We start from the raw sequence: 15,300 nt of genomic DNA, 5'->3' as shown, positions 1-15,300 counted from the left end.
CCAATGAATTAATTACTTGATTTAAAAAAGGAGAAGAGAACTTGGCAACTTCAAGAGAGTCTCAAAAGAATAAAGAATCAAAGGTCACCCATAGGTTTGAATCCAAGACTTTAGGGCAATGGTGGTTTCATTCATACAATGAAAAGCTAAATTTGGAAGGTCAAGAAAGCAATGAATTGAATTAAATATGGTATTTTTCAGGTGTGTGTGTCTAGGTGGATTTACTTTGGATTTAAAAAGGAAAAAAAAAAGCAAGAGAAAATAAAGGAGGACTTATAAGCTTCCTGAATAACATAAACAAGAAGTCAAACTCTGGGTATGGTCTTGACATTATTTGGACTAAGAAAAGTGCAAAAAGACCCCAGTGAACAACAAATGGCTGTTCCCAGATGGAGAGAAGACAAAATGAGGTTATTCTCACCAAGAGTTACAGTCCCAAGTTCTTCAAAGATACTCTTTGCTAGAGCCTCTGTCTCTGCCATCAGCTGAGATATGATGCGTTTAAATCTGTCTGTAGTCCGTGATTCCACTTTCCTGAAAACTAGAGCCATCAAAGGAAAGTTAGTATTTCTCAGGAAGAACACATCATAGTTCAAAGCAGGTATCTCCAAACCTTTCTCTGCCTTTGTCTCTTCCTCTGTAAAACCCGAGGCCCCAAGCTCACAGGCAGGTCATCTGAATGATGAAACAAATACTCAAGACACCTTCAGCCACTCCCTAGTGTTTAATGCACTCATTCTAACATTTTTCATGGTCCAAGTCTAATTCAACTTTTTTAAAAATAATTTTATTTATTTATTTTTGGCTGTGCTGGGTCTTCACTGCTGCATGGGCTTCTCTCTAGTTGCGGCGAGCAAAGGCTACTCTCTAGTTGGGGTTCGTGGGCTTCTGATTGTGGTGACTTTTGTTGAGGGGCACAGGCCCGAGGGCATGTGGACTTCAGCAGTGGGCTCAGTAGTTGCGGCTCCCAGGCTCTAGAACTCAGGCTTAGTAGTTGTGGTGCAAGGGCTTAGCTGCTCCATGGCATGTGGGATCTTCCCAAAACAGGGATTGAACCCGTGTCTCCTGCATTGGCAGGTGGACTCTTTACCACTGAGCCACCAGAGAAGTCCTCAGGCACATTTTAGATTCTAGTTTTCCACATGCGTATCTGGTGAAAGAGGTCAGAATCAAGAGGCCTGGGAGCTGGGAGTCCTCAGCCACACTTTAGACTCTGCATCAAAAGCTCTGGGGCCTTTGGCGAGCACCTCAACTTTCCTGGGACTGTTTTCTTCCCTCAAAAATGCCCCGCAGCTGCTTTTTCGTCACAAAGTCATGTCCAACTCATTCATGACCCCATGGACTGTAGCCCTCCAGGCTCCTCTGTTCATGGGATATCCCAGGCAAGGATCCTGGAGTGGGTTGCCATTTCCTTTCCCTAATTCAACTTCTTACTCGGGCTTTCCTGTTAACTCAACACAGAGCTTCTGCTCTGACTAGGCTGATATCCATCTTGTTTCTGCAAATACCATATTTTAAGCCCTGTCTCTGTTCTTTGATCTTCTCCCTTCCCACCTAACCCCCAGGGGTGTTCACAATGCTCCAAATATTCATTTTTGCAGTATCCACAGAACATGCTGGGTTCTGGTGATAGCTGAAAAGAACATGCTCTGCGCTCCAGAGAAGGCTATCTTCTTAGCAGAGAAAGATACACAAGCCAGATGACCAGGCAGAGAGCTGTGACACAGTAGGTGCAAAGTGCCATGGAGCACAGGGAGGCTCCTCTCATTCTTCCTGGGGCGGCAATGTCAGGGGATAAACAGGGGAGAGGCGAGGAGGAGTGAACACAGTCATGTGCAGAGGCTGGGATGGACAAAGCTTAGAGGGAGAACACACGTGACTCCTCCATCCCAGGAGCCCAGAGAAATGCAACTTGGTTGGGTTTGTGGGAGGTGAAGCTGAGATGAAGCTCAGCGTGTGGGAGAGACCAGATGAGAAAGAAATTTGTGCCTACCCAACTCTTTGCAACTCTTTTGGACTGTAGCCCACCAGGCTCCTCTGCTCATGGGATTTTTCAGGCAAGAATACTGGAGTGGGTTGCCATTTCCTTCTCCAGGGGATCTTCCTGACCTGGGGATTGAACCTGCGTCTTCTGTGTCTCCTGCATTGGCAGGCAGATTTTTTTTTTTTTTTTTAAACTGCTGAGCCATCAAGGAAGCCCAAAGAAATTTGTATACGACATCAAAAGTGGTAGGTTGAGTGCCTTGTCTAAATTCCTTACAGCCAGCGCCCTGACCGTCTTTGGTGGGTTTGTTCTGCCTTGTAGTCATTTGGTCGTGTGCTATTTAGAGAGCAAGGGGTGAAGTCATACTTGTCTTCCATACCCTCTCTCCCTTGCTGGGTTAGTATAGCATTGATATTCAAGAAATATCAATCTTTGTTAGTCAATCTTAGTAATCAAATCATATTCTGATCTTTTGAGGAAGGACAGGATGAGTTCAGATACTTTCACTTCAACCAAAATTCCAGATACAAATTCAAATAATGGATAGGAACTCAGTATCGTCCTCAGGCACAGAAGGCAGGAAGGACCGAGCCACGTGCGTGCCAAGATGTTTTCAGCACCTTTCACTGCCAGTACCTTTGTTAAGGTTTATGGAAATGAAGAGTAAGAATGATTGCTTTTTACAGGCCACTCCTGAGCTTCACTGGGGAGAGAAGCGGGAAATATGATTATTTTCCAAGTTTGCAGATAAATATTTTGCTCTAAACAGAGAAAGGGTAAGAATTCAGTGTTCATCTACATGACCCTGAACTAAGAATAGCAGAGGGTAACAAAGTCCCAAAGGGCTTGTGACTGAATCCCACTTACACTTCTGGGGCTTGTAAACAACCTCCTCCAGTTCCTCCAAGTTGTCTCTGACTGTTGTTACCACTGCTGTGTCGAGAGAAGCACACAGTTTGCAGATATATTCTGTGGCTTCGGCTGTGTTTTTGGCATCTCCAACGCCAACTGAGGCAGTCAGCCCAATGACCTGTGAGGAGCATTCCAAATCGTCAGATGTCTGGGAAATAGCAAGATGTTTCCACAGTCCCTCATGTAACTCTTTCCTGATAATGTAGGGTTTTTATTTTTTAAACTAACCTCAGATAAAGAACAAGAATTTTTTTTTTTTCTGACATTCTCTATGACATCAAAAATGGAAAGGTCCCCATTAGGTGAAGCACTGAGTAAATGCGGGAATCACTGCTCTGCAGCTGAACACGAATCAGCACAGAAGCCCAGAGAAGAAACCCTTTCCAGGCAGGACTGCTCTCAACTTTATCTTTGTTTCCCCGTGACACACAGAACAATACGCTGAAAAGGGCAAGGACTAAAATCAGACATGCTTCCATTTCAATCTCAGCCATGTCACACTGGCTGGGTGTCTTGGACAAAAATCTTTCTCTCTCTGTAAAGTTGGGGAACTTTAGCCATTTAAACTGGAAGTTGTGTGACATAGAGAACAGACTTGCGATTGCCGAGGGAGAGAGTGGTGGGGGAGGGATGGACTGGGAGTTTGGGATTAGCAGATGCAAACTATTATATATAGGATGGATAACAGCAATGTCCTACTGTGTACACAAGGAACTATATTCCATATCCTGTGATAAACCATAATGGAAAAGAATATGAAAGCAATTGAATTTCTTTGCTGTACAGCAAAAATTAATACAACAGAAATTAATACTGTAAATCAAATATGCTTCAATTTTTTTTAAATGGTAGCTTCAATTTTAAAAATGTGATAACTTCAATTTAAAAAAAAATGGTAGCTGGGTGACTTCAATAAGATGACATTTGTAAAGAATTTAGTTTAATGGTCTTCTAATAAATATTTATTTCTTCCTCTAAGAGTCACTCAAATATTGAATGGCTGAATGACTGAATCATTCAAATAAACAAGGAATCTAGTTAACTATCAATTTTATTCTAAAAGAAAAAACTGTAAGAAATGTGATTTCTACTAAATTCTGTCTGAATTTTGGGCACCATACTGGATTTCTTCTAACCTGTGCTTCCTAAATGGTTAATTGTTAAGCCTAGACAGTGCAACACAGAGGTGAGACTGGTAAACCAGAGGCGTGGTTTCCAACCTCATTTGGCCTCAGTAATACCAGGCCACTCATCTGTGCTCCTGTCAGTTGTGTCTCCCATTTCAAATCTTCTCCATGCACCCTGAGCTCCCACCTCCATTCTCATCTTGATTATTCTCAGTGAGCCATCTCTCTCTCCTTCATTCAAGAGAAAACGCCAGGGATACCATACCCTTCCTGCCCCCACCTATAAACTATTCTCTGTCTTGACTCCTCTCAGCCCTTCCCCTCTGATGACACCAAAAACAATGCCTCGTCCACTCTCCTGTACTAATGCACCTACGCAGCCCATACCCGCTCGTCTCTCCTGGCATCTTGTTCTGCCAATCATTCCCTCCCTCCCATCCTGCCCCACTGGTGGCTATCTACAGCTTCATACTCTGCACTCAGGCAATATTAAGAACTTCATGATTCTTGGGGATTCCCTGGCAGTCCAGTGGTTAGGACTCAGCACATCCACTGCTGTGGCCCGGGTTCAATCCCTGGTTGGGGAACTAAGGTCCCCGTAAGCCATACAGCACAGCCAAAAAACACAAAAAAACAAAACTTTAAGCTTCTCGAGCCCTTGTGCATTTTCATATCCCCGTGCCTCTAGACACACAGTAGCCTTTACTGAAAACCATCCAGCTATTTTCCTTATAAACTCTTGTTAGTTTTTACCTATCCTAACTTCTATTAGGTCTCACTTTACTTTCATAGCACATTTAAGATCACTTTCATTTCTTTTCTGTACAACTCCATCGCGTGTTATTACCATAAATTATGACATAATTCTCACATATTTGGCTCCCCACAAAACTTAAGCTGCTTGAAGGCAAGGACTATCTTTTTATATTTGTGGCCCAGTGCCCAGCACAGGGCATGACACATGGGGGTACCTAATACGTATTTGTTAAGTGAATGAATGAATCAATCAATCAAAACTAACCTAATGAGTTGTACAGTATGCAAGGATCTAAGAAGGACATCCTCAATATGGCCACAAGGGTAAGTAAAGACGATTCAGGAAGAAATCCATCTGACTTTGGACACACCTGGGGCAATGAGTCTGAAGATCCTCCCAGTTTCTGATCCAGATAATGAAACATGATCATATTATATGGATGGTGTTTATTGGTGTTGTGACATTCATCAAATATCATCAAAGTAAAGATGGAGAGTGATGGAATAGTCCCATCTTTAAGGCTGTTCACAAGAATCTGTGGTGTTAAAATGATGATGTCATTGTTCTCAACAATCTGTTCCACAGAGATATTGTCAGCTGTCTCTCCAGAAATACCTGAAACTTTGTACCTGGAAGATGACAGAGATTTCCCATTAGCAACCATGATGTGAATAAGGAACCACAAAGATCAGAACGTCAATTAAATTCTCCCTAAGTCCAAAAGGAATGGATTTGGAGAAAAGGTAAGTGCTTGGAACAAAGCCTGACACATAGTAAAGTGAAAAAACTGAAAGTGTTAGTCGTGTCAGACTCTGGTACCCATGGACTGTAGCCCACCAGGGTCCTCTGTCCATGGGATTCTCCAGGCAAGAATACTGGAGTGGGTAGCCATTCCCTTCTCCAGGGGATCTTCTCGACCAAGGGATTGAACTGGGATCTCCTGCACTGTTGGTAGATTCTTTCCTGTCTCTGACATATAGTAAGTGATCAATAAACATAATCTAGGAAGAATTTCTAGTATTGATAGAATATATTCTATGTGGCACCTGAGGATACAGAGGGCCAACCATAATTCTTTCAAGCCACCGTGAAAGAACATAGAAAAGAGTAATATTAAATAAATTATAAAATCATTTAAAAAGTTAAATGTTCCATTTAAATATAAAATTCACCTTAAGTCATTTATTCACTCTACAAGAGCTAACCAAAGGAGTTTAGGATTTCAGGTGTATTCATGAAGGAGTTATATCTAAAAAATAAAAAAGCTTAATCTACCATAAGTTTTTTGAATCATGGTTTTCTAAAAGCAAAACAAAGCACAAAACACATCGGTTACATGACCTAGAGAAAAAAAAGCTGGACCAACTTATACCTACCCAAATCTTTCAAAATGTTCTGAGAACACAGATTTCTGCTGTTCATACAGTGGGACTTGAACAGCAAAAACGACAACTTTCCCCTTTCGTCCTTGTGGAAATTTCTTAAGATGATGTTCGCATATAAGAAGGGAAACAAAGGTTTTTCCACAACCTTTTAACATATAAAGAGAAAGACAACACGTAACTAATAGTATAGTAAAATGCTTCTGTAGAAAGGTCATTATTGGGGGCTCCTCTAAAACCACAGAGCTAAAAGCAAACGGATGATGAGGGTAGGTTAACAACTGTAGAACTCACACTCTGACTCAAAACCCAAGCTACTTCCTAGGCACTCGCACACAGCCAGGGACTGCAGGAAGCTAAAAAAAAAGCATTCTCTCTCCTTCCTCATGTCCCTGAAAACACCACGAAACCATATGAATAATGTTTTTTTCAAAAGATCAATGGAACAATGAAACAATTGAAACTTGCTACTTGGTCCCAGTGTTCAATAAAGTGGAAAAAAGGAAGCAAACAGAGAAATAAACTATTTCAGTAATTGCATCCGCTTACCAGTAGGAGCACATATTATTGTATTCTTTCCCTTCTGAGCAGGTAAAGCGAGCTCTAGTTGGTAATTTCTTGGTTTCAATGGGCTATAAGTAGGAGGCACTTCTGTAATACAACAGAAACTAAGTTAGCAAATAGTGACCACTCTGAGGAATCAAGTCAACACTATCCTCCAAAGGACAAGAAATTTGACTCTAGCAAGAAAGACCTCATTTAAGAAAGTTTAGAATTCTTGTCTCTAATTAACCATTCCAGCTTCTAAACTGATTTGAAATACAGAATTCTCCCTCAATAACAAAGTACCAATGGCAGGAAGAAAAAAAGAAAAAAAAAAAAAAACCACAAAGATTTCTTTCTGAAATAATCATGGAAGACTAATCAGGAGAAATTAAAGCAAGAATGGCCTAATCCAGGGCAAAACAGATAGCCACCGATTAAAGGAAATGCTGCATGAGACAAAACAACAACAAATCCCTCTAAGGTCTTTGAAAAACACCAAACTGAATACCAAACTCCAAAGCAATCTCTTACTGACAAGCAACCGTGCTTTAAAATTCTGCAGGCTCTCACATGGTATTCTCTCTTAACAGAATCAGAAGTTTTAAAAAAATAATCAGAGGTATCTCACTAACAGATAAGTGTACAGAATGTTAAGAGCTAGAAAGACCTTGGAAATCATCTGTTGAGTCGAACCTACCTATTTTAAAGTAAACGGAAATTTCTAAATGGTTAAGTGAGTTCGCTAAGGACCTTTACCTGTCAGAAAACTTAAAACAATTGACAGTCACTGATTTTATTCTGGAGTGACAAAAATGTGTATCATTTTATTGCAGAAACAGTCCATCAATTCTCACCTTATGTTCTTATCCCCAAATCACATCCTTCTTCCAACACTTCTTTATTGATCCTATTTTTTTCTCTGATGCCCTTTTATAAATAACTCTTTGCTTAATTTGTTATGCTGCTTTCTGGTCTCCTTGTGAAAATATGCTTCTAGAAACATAAAGTGGGCCTTACAGGGACACAGTTAACTCACAGTGCCTTTGTGTGAATTAGAGAAAGGACTCCCTTTCGGAGGATATAGCCCCTCACCGCACTGCGCTGGCAAACAACACAGGCTGGATCCCAGCCCCAGCTCAAGCTCTCAGGCCCACACATTTGTACAGTGCACACACTTATCAACATACACTGCAGCCCTGGGATCTTGAGAGGAAACTGAACAAGTGACTCACAAAGAGCAGAAGCATTTCTTTAGAAAGCAGGGCTGATTTCAGATGTCACAGGTATTGAGCTTCTGGGAGGACTCTATTTGCATTTTCAATGTAGACATGCACATCCTTAGTGATAAAAAAAGAAGGAAAAAGAAAAGGGAGAAGCTGGCAAGTGCCATGGAAGGGAGAGAATGGTATTTCTAGTTGTAGGGAAAATATCTGTTTTAACATATATTCTCTTTTTGTTCTGATTTTTCCTTAAAAACCTTTCCATTAGGCTATGACTTTTGGCACTGCAAGACACGACCCTACTCGAAATACCTCAAGAGCATCATTACGGAGAAGAATGAACAATGCTGAGTACCTGAAGAACAGGAATTCTGGCTAAGATTCTGGCTTTCTGGTTCTTCTTTGTAGACAATGTGTACATCCAAAGTTTTCATTTCATCATCCTCAAGATCTTTCATTTGAACATTTTCTGCACCTTTATGAAAACAAAACACATCTCATAACCTTTATCTGATTATGATCTTGATGGTGAAAGCCCTACAAAGAGGTCATAAAATTTTAAACTTCCATTACGACTTCTTATAACCATTCCCTCTACCTTTAAAAACAATTAAATGAAATCTTTTTTAATTTGAAATCTTGATTTGAAGTTTGAACTCCAGTGTCATTTAGGACTTTATTATTCAAAGTGTGGAACACGGACCAGCAACTTCTTTAGGAGCTTGTTGGAAATGCAAACTCTTCAGCCCCAACTGAATCAGAAGCTTCATTTTAACAAGATCCCTAGGTGATCCACAACCACACCAAAGACAAGCCCTATTAGCAGAAACACTTTTGTCTTCCATTCCTGACCCGACCCAAGACAACAGATGTGTATTTTGACAGATTATTTCTGAAACAATTTATGATCTTAAAGAAGACTCTGAAAGGCTAAGACCAGACACTCAGATGGTTTATCAAACTCAGCTCTTAAAATAATGCTCTGAGAAGATGTTATTAGCTTCCGGAAGACAAGGGATAGCTCAGCCACTTAATCGAAACAGATTCTTCCTTTCAATCTTGTTCTAGTTTGGTTCCAGATGGATTCTAAACAAGAGAACCACCATATAGTGTCTAAGATGATTCTATTCTGAAAAGGCAGTGAGTTGTGGAGTTTGAACCTTTAACTCTAGAATTTTCAACCTATTTCTCTCATCATCTAAACCCAGAGAGTGAGCTCAGACTCTGCCTTTCCCCCAAATACTCTGGGCAGATAGGCTAATTCTGGATGAAAGGGTTTGTCCTGATCCATTTTCAGGGGATATATACAACCCAACTAATTCTGTAGACAAAAAAACCACCTACCTCCCAGAACTCAACTTCATGCGGGCCTCTCACTAGAGATATAGCCAAGAGTATTTGAAGGGAAAATGCTTCTGACAGTGAGTGAAAAGCAGGTAGGAATGCAAGAAGCTCTAAGCAGAACTATGAAGAAGGGCCTATTTTCAGACCCTCGCACCCTTCCAAGTATCCTACCTTTCTCTACCATCCACAGTTCGCTGAACTTGCTCTCTTCTTTCTCCAATGCAAGTTTCAAAGTTTTGGGCCAGTTCTCCTTGTCTGATCTGAGAAGGCATTCAACCATTTTCTCTGCACCTGCCATCAGCCCCTTGTTGGAACTTATCTAAGGAAGACAATTGTAGTGGACTGATCAAGTGTTTCAAAAGTTTTCATTTTATGAGTTTTTACTGAAGAAACGTCAATTCAAATACTATCAAATTTAAGATCACTGTATACTCTGGTTCACTAGGTCTCTTTCATGACCGTTCTTGCCCCAGTGCAACTTGATCTTTTAAGATACACTTCCCTTTATCCTTGTCCTCTTACACATGATATCACCATGTCAAGCCCTGTGTTCTTACCTCCTCTGAGATGTTATTATATTAACATCAGCTATATCAGGAAAACAAACTACTTCACACCTATTCAAAATATGGGTATACTGGCATAGGCATATTTGGAAGGATATAACAAAATATTAACAAATAGTTTTTTCTGGATAGTGAGACTTACATGGTTCTTATTATTAATCATGATAATTAAAATTCATTGAGCAATTACTATTATGTGCCAGAGATTTATAAGCACTTTACATATATTATCTCATTCAAAGCCTATAAAAATACCTGACTAATACGGTACCATTAGTATTCCCATTTCATACAGGAAACAGAGACTTAGAGAAACTAAATGTGCCCAAGATCACACCACTAGTAAGTGGCTGAGCTTGGATTAACAAAATTGATCTGTGTCCAGAGACTGAATACTTAACCACTGGAGTCCATAACCTTTTTTCTTTTTATTTGCTAAACTGTTTGATTTTATTTAAATTTGTATAAAACATTATTCACAAAAGTAGTAAAGTAATTTTAACTGAAAATAGGGCAAACCTGAAAAAAATCTGTGACACAAATTGATTACTCAGATCACAAATAAAAGTATCCTTCTAGGTAATTATGCCTTAGATTTGAGGACTTTAAATGATCTTGTTCAGTTCTAAAATAACATAGAAAACAGAAGACATTCCTCATGGTCAAATTTTTCCCCCAAATTCAATATTTAATATTAAGTAAAATACCTGAATAATTTCTTCACATTCTTGATTAATTAAACATCCAGATATTTCAGGAAGGATATCTTCTGGATTGATTGTGGTTTTAAATTCTGGTTGTAAACGCTTTAAAAGTAATCTATACTCCTCCAATTTTTCAAGTTTTTGGAAATCCCAACTTTCAATGGCTTCATAAAGTCCAGAATAACCTGAAAAGTAGGGGGAAAATGGGGCTCTTAGGACACCAACTAAAGAAATATGTTGAGATTAAAATTTAGAAGTCATGTTTGTATGTATTGTGAGAGAACTGAAAACAACTGTAAATCACTTCCATTATTTATGATCTTTCAAAAAGAAAATTCAATATTCATTTTAGGCACCCCACATTTAAGGTGGAGCTAGTGGCAAGAACCTGCCTGCCAATGAAGGTGATGTAAGAGACTTGGGTTCAATCCCTGGGTCAGAAAGATCCCCTGGAGAAGGGAATGGCTACCCACTCCAGTATTCTTGCCTGGAAAATCCCATGGACAGAGGAGCCTGACGGGCTACAGTCCATGGGTCACAAAGAGTTGGACACAACTGAGTGACTAACACTTTCACTGAGAATAAATTTGAGGTCTTATATTTGGTCTTAGTAAGACCTCTTCCTTCCAAGGTACCCCATGGACTTCACCTACAATCTCTGATCTGCCTTTCAATTGAGTCAAACCATCATGCTAAGTATCTTCTCAGTGCAAAGTAGTAAAAAGGGCAAAAAGAAATATAAATGTTAATTCCTGCCCCTCAGGGCCTTACTGCCTACATTATTCCAAGGAAAGAATAGTAAGTACAATGGGAAATTTGAGTGAAAAAATTATTTCCAACTAGAATTATCCAGGAATGCTTGGCTCTAAGTTTCTCTTCAGAGAACCACCAGGCTTGTCTGACTATCAGGCCCACACTCTTTTCACTGGGCTATAAAGACCATATTAGCACATATGACATAATACCTGGAATATTCCAGTACCTTTGTGGGTGTGTGTCTCCTCTCTCTCGCTCTTCTATCTTCCTGCAAAGATAGCACTATCCTGTATTTGATTTATCACTCTTGATTTCTTGGAATAGTTGTGTGGCATATGCTCAATTCTCTAAAGAATACATGTTTAGTTTAAGCTTGTATGAAATGTTTTAATTTTATTCTTCACTAAATGCAATTTTATCTGACTTTTTAGAAAGTTTAATATTGCATTTCTAAGTTTCGCCTATGCTGTCATCTGTAGCTCTGTTCGTACATCTCCACTGCAGGATAATCGACTCTTGTGTGAACGTCACAAAATGGATTTATCTATTCTCTTTCTGAAGGATACTGGTGTTGCTTCTAGTTTTGTTTCTTTGCTTGCTTGTTTTTGGCATTACCAACTGATTATAGTATGAACATTCTTTGTATGTGCATTCTGGAATATATGTGTTAAGAATTTCTCTGGGCATATACTTAATACTGAAACTGCTGGACAGAAGGAGAGTTGTAACTATACGAGCTGATGCCGATTGTTTTTCAACAGTTGTAGCATTTACACTCCCTATTGTCATCCTTCAGATTTCCCATTATTAAAAATCCTCTTTGAGCCTTCCCACTGTTGGACTTACTAGATTTTGCTATTATGTTCCTAATGTACAACTTCCTAATTGCTAATTGGGCTGAGAGTCTTTTCTCATGTGTATTAACCTTTCATGCTTCTTATTCTTTGAAAACTCACTTCACATCTTTTGCCTTGTAAATATTTTCTTTTTTTTTTAATTGATTTTAAGCCTTTTAAATATATCATGGATACTAATTCCTTGGTGATAATGTAGTTTGAAAATATCCTCCCCTAGTTTGTCTCTTATTTTTTCACTTTCTGTATAGTGTTTTTTGATAAACATATACTCTTAATTTTAATATCCTCAAATTTATCAATTTAGGTTAATGTTTTAATGTCTTATCTCATAAATCCTATCATACTCTAAGGTCAGAAAAATGCTCTTCTATATACTGGTCTAAAATAGTTGATCTTTTGCTATTATGAATTAAGTCTTGAATTCTTTTGACTTATTGTGTGTGTGCAAGCGTATGTATGTACATGGAATGACGTAAAGGAAGACAAGTTTATTTGTATCCACATGGATATGAAAGTTAGGATTTGCCTGGTTTTTAACATTATCCCATTTTAAATGGCCCACTGCAATGTATCAAAAAGTCCCTCCTTTCTGAATAATCCTCTTTTCCCAGTGATCTCCAGTACATCAGAGTTCCATAAATATACGAGTCTGATTGAAGGCTCTCCATTCTATTTCATCAGTCAGTTGTTCAATACCAGGACCAGCATCACACTGTATCAATGCCTGTGACTTTTAATAGATCTTGATATCTAAAAAAGGAACCCCCAACCTACTGAATTCTTCTTTAGAAGTGTACTGACTATTCTTGGGTCATAATTCTTCGACATACAGTTTAGAATCTGCTTGTCAAGTTCACAAAGTAGCATGCAGGATTTTTATTTAGAATTGTATTGAATGTATAGCTCAGTGTAGGGAGAACTGACACTTCTATGGTCTTCCTCTCCACGTGCATAGGTATATATCTCCACTTAGCTAGGATTTTTTTTTTCCGGTTTTGCCGCACAGCTTGCAGGATCTCAGTTCCCTAACCAGGGATTGAATCCAGGCCATGACAGTGAAAGAACAGAGTTCTAACCATTCGACAACCAAGGAATTCCCTAGAAGTTCTTTTATTTTTTCAAAAACCTTTTGTCATTTTCTCTATTCAGACTCCACACACCTTTGGCTAGATTTATTGCTAAATATAACTTTTGTTACTATTACAAATGGTATTTTATTTTGGATTACATTTGCCATTTTTCCCAGTGGGTGGAAATACAACTAATTTTTGTATACTGATCTTATATCCAATAAACATGCTAAACTGTTCCATTAGTTGTAATAACCTCTCTATAGATTCCTTTGAAAATTTCAAGTAGGCAGTTATAGCATCTGCCTGAAAATAGTCTTTACATTGCCTCAGATTGAGACATAAACTAAACGTGGATACTTATAAATTAATAGAATTTCACCTTTACAGAATCTTTAAACAGTCAAGTAATAACTCTGATTTGTGAGTAAAAAGAAGGAACTAACCTGCTTGTTGAAGGGCATCCAAAAAGCCACGGAACCAGCCTTCCTCCTGGAGCTCCAGTAGGACCTGGAGGAAAAGGGAGGCAGCCTCCATGGGCCCCTTGTTGTTTTTCTTGGCCTGAATGTGCTGCACCACATCTACAAACAGAGGCAAGAGGGACTCATCAAACTGCAGAACCGCTAATCACTGGAAGTAAAACCACTAATCACTGGAAGGGTTGTCAGATCTTCTCAAACGGGGCTGGGGATTCACAGCAACGGAAGGACCTGCAGGAAAGCAGCAAGTTCTCCGTCTTGGTCAATCATACCCATTCTTCACTAGCCCCAACCCTACCCCCAGCCTCTCTGGAAACTTCTCCTAGTCTGTTGTGGAAGTCTGGACACACACTGGAGGGCAGTCCTTAAGAAAAGGAGTCTCTTAAAGATGTCTGCAAGAGTCTCCCCTTAACAAGTGAGAACTCATGGTAGCACCAGGTTAGGTAGAAAAACCATGGCTTCTTCTAACATTTGAAAGTTTCTGGTTCAAAAGTCTGAATTAATCGTAGGACTAAAAGGGTGTGAGGACAGGGCCACTCCTGTCATCAGTGACAATTACAGTGGACACAGCAACCAGAAATTTGGAAAACCCAGCAGTGGCCACAGGACTGGAAAAGGTCAGTTTTCATTCCAATCCCTAAGAAAGACAATGCCAAAGAATGCTCAAACTACCGCAAAATTGCACTCATACACACTAGTAAAGTAATGCTCAAAATTCTCCAAGCCAGGCTTCAACAGTATGTGAACCATGAACTTCCAGATGTTCAAACTGGATTTAGAAAAGGCAGAGGAACCAGAGATCAAATTGCCAACATCTGTTGGATCATTGAAAAAGCAAGGGAGTTCCAGAAAAACATCTACTTCTGCTTTATTGACTATGCCAAAGCCTTTGACTGAGTGGATCACAGCAAACTGTGGAAAATTCTGAAAGAGATGGGAATACCAGACCACCTGATCTGCCTCTTGAGACATCTGTATGCAGGTCAGGAAGCAACAGATAGAACTGGACATGTAACAACAGACTGGTTCCAAATCAGGAAAGGAGTATGTGAAGGCTGTATATTGTCACCCTGCTTATTTAACTTACATGCAGAGTACATCATGAGAAATGCTGGGCTGGATGAAGCACAAGCTGGAATCAAGACTGCCGGGAGAAATATCAATAACCTCAGATATGCAGATGTCACCACACTTATGGCAGAAAGCGAAGAACAAAAGAGCCTCTTGAAGAAAGTGAAAGAGGAGAGTTAAATCGTTGGCTTAAAGCTCAACATTCAGAAAACTAAGATCATGGCATCTGGTCCCATCACTTCATGGGAAATAGATGGGGAAACAGTGACAGACTTTATTTTGGGGGGCTCCAAAATCACTGCAGATGGTGATTGCAGCTGTGAAATTAAAAGACACTTGCTTCTTGGAAGAAAAGTTATGACCAACCTAGACAGCATATTAAAAAGCAGAGACATTACTTTGCCAACAAAGGTCGGTCTAGACAAAGCTATGGTTTTTTCCAGTAGTCATGTATGAATGTACGAGTTGGACTATAAAGAAGGCTGAGCACCAAAGAATTCATGCTTTGAACTGTGGTGTTGGAGA

The 15,300-nt window shown here is 39.5% G+C and overlaps 1 protein-coding gene across 2 annotated transcripts in view; it reads right to left on the bottom strand.

Annotated features, from left to right (window-relative positions):
• Positions 1–15,300, bottom strand: part of RIGI (RNA sensor RIG-I) — an 80,923-nt gene that overhangs the window by 24,802 nt on the left and 40,821 nt on the right. For both annotated transcript variants that reach the window (XM_061425085.1, XM_061425086.1), the window contains exons 3-11: positions 13,672–13,806; positions 10,546–10,727; positions 9,444–9,591; positions 8,284–8,403; positions 6,712–6,813; positions 6,157–6,310; positions 5,151–5,409; positions 2,852–3,014; positions 422–541 (exon numbers count right to left, since the gene is read on the bottom strand). In XM_061425085.1, coding sequence (XP_061281069.1) covers positions 422–541; positions 2,852–3,014; positions 5,151–5,409; positions 6,157–6,310; positions 6,712–6,813; positions 8,284–8,403; positions 9,444–9,591; positions 10,546–10,727; positions 13,672–13,806 — 1,383 coding nt within the window. The remainder of the gene's footprint in view (positions 1–421; positions 542–2,851; positions 3,015–5,150; positions 5,410–6,156; positions 6,311–6,711; positions 6,814–8,283; positions 8,404–9,443; positions 9,592–10,545; positions 10,728–13,671; positions 13,807–15,300) is intronic.

The sequence above is a fragment of the Bos javanicus genome, chromosome 8 (assembly GCF_032452875.1).
Source record: "Bos javanicus breed banteng chromosome 8, ARS-OSU_banteng_1.0, whole genome shotgun sequence".
Lineage (NCBI taxonomy): Eukaryota > Metazoa > Chordata > Mammalia > Artiodactyla > Bovidae > Bos > Bos javanicus.
This window is presented reverse-complemented; position numbering and strand designations above follow the sequence as displayed.